This window comes from Pterocles gutturalis, unplaced genomic scaffold (assembly GCF_000699245.1).
Source record: "Pterocles gutturalis isolate BGI_N339 unplaced genomic scaffold, ASM69924v1 scaffold39564, whole genome shotgun sequence".
NCBI classification, from domain to species: Eukaryota; Metazoa; Chordata; class Aves; order Pterocliformes; family Pteroclidae; genus Pterocles; species Pterocles gutturalis.
The window spans coordinates 88233-94707 of record NW_010134621.1 but is presented as its reverse complement, the minus strand read 5'-3'; the positions used below and the strand labels follow the sequence as shown (position 1 = coordinate 94707).

The 6475-nt window shown below is 40.4% G+C and overlaps 1 protein-coding gene across 1 annotated transcript in view; it reads left to right on the top strand.

Annotated features, from left to right (window-relative positions):
- Positions 1-3201: 3201 nt before the first annotated feature.
- Positions 3202-6475, top strand: part of SPATA16 (spermatogenesis associated 16) — a gene marked incomplete at its 5' end in the record, with an annotated part of 52146 nt that continues 48872 nt past the window's right edge. The window contains 1 exon segment of the mRNA XM_010081647.1: positions 3202-3291. Within this exon segment, the coding sequence (XP_010079949.1) occupies positions 3202-3291 (90 nt within the window).

The following is a 6475-nucleotide window of genomic DNA, read 5'->3' as shown; positions in this document are numbered from 1 at the left end:
CAGCCAGTGTGTCCACTGCTGTCATCCCTTCCTAATGCTTCTTTCAAGCTTTCCTCTTGAAACACATCCCTCCTAATTAATTACCAGATTAACCAGCCTAGCATCGAGCCTGCTCATGGCTGGAGGTGGATCTTGGAGCATGGACTTGTTCTCAGTGTGCGCAGCCTGGCACATTTCTGCTTGGCCAGATGGGTCCCCCATCTGCTCTCATTTCAAGGAGAACTTCCTGGAACTAGGGCTTTCCTCTTAACCTTTGTTTGTATGATTCCTTTGCTTTCTATTTTCATTCAGGTTTTTTTCCCCCCCTTTTTACCAAAATCACCTGAAATTTATCAGAGCCGTGCATAAAAGCCAAAGGGATAGTTCTGCACAGTTTTAGTGCACACCTGGTATTAAATTAGCACTGCTCCGCATAGCAGCTACTAAACTGGAGCTGCACCAGTACAGCAAAGGGCTACTTTGGGGTAGAGTAGTAATATAGCAGAAATTATTTCTAGCATATAGGCTACAGAGAGCCTAGCAACATCAAACCAAACTGTCACGAGTCAAAGGTAGCTTTCTGATGTTTACTCAAGCTTTTAGGACATACTATAATATATTTCAATATAAAATTTATAGATCAAAAGAAGCAGTTGATCTTTTTGAGACTAGTAAAAAATCAAGATGGGAAATTGAGAGCTGAAATCTAATTCTTGGAAAATCTGCTACAGTTCTATATTTATTATAAGCCTATCACAGCACATCCTGCTCAATATGTTGCTAACTACCAGGGAATTATTGATTTTTTAATTTTTTCCCCTCGTAGTGCTATTGCTTGGCTTTGGTAGAACCAATAACTTGGAGAGGAAAAAAAAAAAAGAAAAAAGAAAAAATCAATATCACTATTATCAACTGTTGACTACAGTTTACAGCAGCAATAATCTCCTTTCAAATAGCTTGCAAAAGTACCAGTTGTCATCTACATAAGATATTACTGGTTTGGTCAAATCATTAAATGCTGATAGCATTTGATCTTTTGGTGATTTTGCTTTGGTTAAATTAAGTTTTTTGGTGACCATCAGTATTGCCTAAACTTCAGATCGGAACCATGTTTGACTGAGAACTGCAGTGTCTCCTGTTGGCATTATCTTTTGGTTGCTGACAAGAATCTTTCTCCACTCCCACCCCCACCCCCCCCTTTCATTAAGAGCAACTAAATTTTAACATCGGGTGCTGTTTTGTACATTGGATTTCAGTTCAGTATTTAGAGGTGCCTGCAGACACTAAGGTCTGCACTTCCACCAATTATGCCTTAACTTGAAGTCATTTGTCACTGGTTTCCCTCACACCTTCTTCCCAGAGAGATAGTTCCTGCAGGGTAATGCTTTGTCTCAATACAGTTTTCTGACCATTTTTTCAAGTGTTGGACTGGGAAGGCATAGTTCTGAGATGGTTCCTTGTTCCTATACCACCTCAGTCTGGTCTTCAGTGGAGCTGCATATCCAGAGCACAGAGCAGCTCTGCTCATACAGACTAGAGCTTTACTGTGCCGGAAGAACAGAAGTGTCTCTGGGTACACCTAACTTACCATTTTGGTTTGGTGCACTTTACCCAATTTCCTCCCTTTTCTGCAGATTAGACAGTTCAGACCAATTTTGGCACTCAGAAACTAGATTAATTTCAGAGAAAGCTAACTGCATATTCTGCATGGGCTGTGCATAAAATATGAGTAGCACCTACTGAAGACACAGGAATCCAAACCAATAGCTGACCTTCAAGAGAGGTTTGAGCAACATGTAGGAGGACATTTTGTTTAAGGGAACAGTCTAAGTCTAGTCTGAAATAAAAGCCCAGACTGCTTACAATATAGATGTAGGGGCTTCAAGATTACCTTCTCTGATCTACTGATCCACTCCTAATAGATCTAATTACTTGCAAATGTAGAGGTAACCATTCAGAGCTTTAGGCCTTCTTCTGTACACCTTGGAGAAAGTGCCTGCAGAGTGAATTTGATTCACAAGCCTACAGCGTCTTGGAGACACTTTTAGGTTTTAACCTATTCTGAAAGTTCATTCTGAAGGCCCCAGACATACAGTCCATGAGGGCCAAAAACATACAGAAAAGACAGTTATTGGTCTTCTAAAATGCACTGAGTGTTTCCATAAATGTGAACTTATAGATGAATGTTTACATATATATTTATATCAGTATCAAGACAATGAAAAAACTTCAATAAATGATTTGGTTATGAAGAGGATTAGTTCTGTGGTTATTAGTAGACTGAAATGCCAAGAGCAGTTGTATTTAATGCTATAATGGTATCCCAAACTATCAATGAGGAAACAAAAGCCAGTTGGCAAGTTTTTCTTTGTAGTAGAATGTAGTGTTAATCTCCTTGTTGATGTTGGAAGCTACCATTGAACACTTTATAAAACATGTATGCACTGATAAACATTAAATTTTTGCATCCTAGAACATGCTTTATGTACCTTTTCTCCAAACCCTGGGAGAAGTGCTGACCAGAGAAGCAAGTCACTTCTTGGAGATCTCACAAATAGAACTAACGAGAAGTAGGAGCTGTCACTCTTGTCCTCCCTCTGCTCCCATCAGAAGGACACCCTGCCTGCCAATCTAACTGCTTAGTTAATGCTATTTTTATGCTCTTTTTCTGATATTGACTTAAAGCCTGTAATTTGTTACACCTGGAATTGCATCTGTTAAAATTAAGGGTCTAAGAAACATGCCAAGGTCCACCCACATAAAACCTATCACTTGTACAGAAAGTATTTTAAAATCTTTCAAGCTAACATTAAAATACATTCTAGACAGAGTTTTCCAAGTAGACAGGTCAGACGACTGCCACTCGTGTTTGTGGAGGTAGGGGTGGGTTAACAAGAAGTTGTACTGTAGCATTTTTGCTTATGTTATCTCCAAGCTAGAGGCAATATAACATATTACCACAGGAACTTCTTTCTAGAACAATACACAAAACCCTAACAAAACTGCATTTATGATATAATCTCAATAAAAATAATGCTTGTTCATATATCACAGCTGTCAAGGGAGAGAAAGGGATAGTTCATCTTAGATTTGACGCACGCAGTGTTGAGTTGTATGGAATAAGTGTACACAGAATGTCTCGGACTCTGTTTGATTATTAGTAGCTTTTAATGATTTAAGAATTAGAAATCTAAGCCTGTCCATCTCTCTTATCTTTTAAAGGAGCATTATTCTGAACCCAGCTTATTTCCGGAACCACCTGCGCCAAGCTACTGTGTTTAGGTGTTTGGAGAGATACTCTGAAGCTGCAAGGTACGCCGCTGCTCGTGGATTGCTAATGGTTTCTCTGCATCTCTTTCATTCCAGCTCTCAGTAGTAAGGATATCATCTTATATCCAGGCTTTTCCAAAACCAGTGGGAGATTTGCATTGGCTTTGTGGATATGATCTCACATGCAGCAGAGCTCAAATCCTCCCAGTTGGTGTAACATGAATAATCCCAATTATGTCCCTAGTTGCAGTTAGATTAATGCATGTAGAAGGACTTACTCATTCTCAGGCACAGGGGTGAGCCCTGGTCAGGTCCCATGGCTACACTGGCACAAAAGCTTTATGCACACGAGCATCTTCTACTCCCTGGTTCCCCATAACCCTGGGTAGAAGCTCAAGTGTGCTCTGAGTGGATGGCGGGGGCGGGGGGGAAATCTGCATCTCAGGGTACACTGTGGTACACTGCAAAATTTCGCTGGCGTGCAGCTGATGAGATTGCTGGTGTGAATGGGAGCTGCTGGCAGGAAGAAAGTCTGCAAGAGGAAGCTTGCAATAACACTGCCAAAACCAAAAATTTTCAACATGCAGCAGAAGTTTAACCACTTAACATGCTTGAATGAAAGAAATGCACAGGGAAATGCAACGGTGACTTGCTATGTACTGTCACTACTACTAAGACTAGACACTTACAGAGGACTGTTCAGCTGAAGACCACAAGGTATATCACAAAATATTTCACAAATCATTAGCTAACTAATGTCAGGACAGTCAGTGTGAATTGGGCTTGAGACTGAAAGGGTCACTTTCCTCATCATTTAAGATGGATGCTAGGGACAGAGCTCTGAAGCTATTAAAATAGCAGCAAAAGATTTTGTACAGGGAGTGGAAGAAGACTCTATCCGAGCAGAGTTACAGAGAGGATTTGAGAAGATGAACTTCAATTTTCTGTGCTGGACTTCAGCCAAAAACTCCAGGACGAGCACTTTTCCTTCTGCAGGACACGCATTGAGATCATGTCAAAGTAATCTCCATTAGCTTTCACACATCAGGACAGGGAGAAGAAATTGGTTCCCTGTGACAAGGAAACAGTTTTTCTAAATTTCTTTAGAAACATGATTTCAGATAAACCTGGAATATTTCACTTGACTGCCATCCACCCATCCATTTGGGGTTCGAGGGGTTTTTTGTGTGTGGTGTTCTTTTTTTTTTTTAAAAAAAAAAAAAAAACAGCAAACACAGCTCACTTCTCAAACAAAGCTATTTCACACTAAGAAAGTCAAAGGTTTTGTTAAAAAACAACAAAGTGCTGTGATAGATCCCAGATCTCCTTTTATAGCTCACTGATAACTGTCTCTTCTTCCCAAAATCTTGTTGAGGCATTGATTCAGAGAAAAATAATTATCTACTGAATCCTCAACAGTTGAGATCAGACAGATATTTCAGAGCTGTGTTAGGAGAGTAGGTTGCTTTGTGGCAGGTGGGGAATCCTGTCCATGATAGTTTCAAACCCAAAAATTCACTAGTATCCCAACAGGTGAAGCGACAGAAGGGAAAGTGTTTGGGGTGCTGGGGGGAAAGGCAGAGGAGAGGGTTTTCCCCTTGAAGAAGTCACACTGAAGATTTTAAAAAATAAGAAAAGGGTTTTTTTAAAAATACCCTTTCAGAAACAGATCTTTCCTAAGAAGCAATACATATAAATGCCCATATTTGAGAAGACAGTATGAACCAAGAAGGTGTTCATAAATGTGATTTCAAAAATTTAAAAAAAAATTGTGGTTGGTGTTACTGCACATAAGCAATCAGTAAGTTTACTACATCAGCAGGCAAGAGGGAACTGTGTCAGCCTTTTTTCCCCATGTTGAGTAGCTTTCAGGAAACTAGATGATTTTAAATGAGATTATGTATTTTCTAAAGGAGAGGAACATTCTGACAGACTGAATCCAGAGTGGTTCCAAAAGCAGTGACTATAGCAGTATGCAGAGTTTAGCCTAGTTTAACAGAGTGTTATAGCAACTGTGCAGAGCTGCTTCTGCAGATTGTGTTAAACTAAGCTTTGCACGACTTCTGTCAGCTCACTGGAGTCACCGGGCTCAGTTGAACCCCACTAATGGTGCAGAATGTACTCTGCTCGTTACGGACAGATCCTGGCATACAGCTGTTCGGTTGCTGTTTCTTGTTTTTTCTTGGCATAAGCTGTCAGTTATTTCTGCTTGCTTTTTGCATGAGAACAAGGTCACTATTTCTTTTTCTGCTTTTAAGCATCCCTTGACTTTTCACCCCACTCATTCACTTTCTAAGGCATTGCAGAGTCCATCAAATACACCCAGAACACTGGGTGGGTATGTGAACAGGAGCAACTCGTTGTGAACAGTGCTGCTTGACACAAGTGGCATGGATAATCACATTTAGCTCAGCCTATCTATCATGCTGAGATCCCCTGAGATTTTTGTCTCTGAGGAGGTAGCAGACCAAATTCTTCAGTTCAGAGAAAGTCATAGGTTAGAGCGGGGTCAACTGTCATTTAAGCATCTCTCAAGTTCCTCTGTGTGTAATTTTCACTAGTACAGCCCAGCATCAGAAGAATAATTATACAAAGCAGTCTAAATGCACAAACATCTGAATTAATGTAAGGAGTCTGATATACCCATATCTGCATCGCTTCTGAGTGTTGACAGCTGCACAGTGATTCCTTCGAGATAGCGCTGCGATAGGATGCTACTACGTAGAGTGCAGCCTGAAGCTGTTTGGCATTGTAAAGCAATCCTAGAAACACTGCTGTGGGGTCACAGCACCCGCAAATGATCAATTCCAAAGTTCTGCAGCCACTTTCACTAAGATATCAGCTAGTAAATATATTTCTCCTCTATTGGTATCTCTGATCTTAGGAGACTGCTCTTGACAAATGCAGAAAAGACTTAAACCTCAGAAAGGAGAAAACCTATTCCATCTTGGTCCTTGAACAAATGGACCTAAATGCATTATATATAAATTTAACCTGGAAGTTACCAGGAGGTTTTAGGCATTAGAAGGCATTTAGGCTTAGGATCAGCCTCCAACAGCAGCTATTGGAACTACCCTGCCAAAAGGGCTCCTGGTCACAGCTGATTGAAAGATCAATTAATAACCAGAATGGAAAGTTCAGGAAAGGGTCCTGGGCTCAATTCTGTCACAAAACTGAGAAAATACTCTTGGAGAAGGTCGAGGAGAATCCAACCTTCCTGGCAATA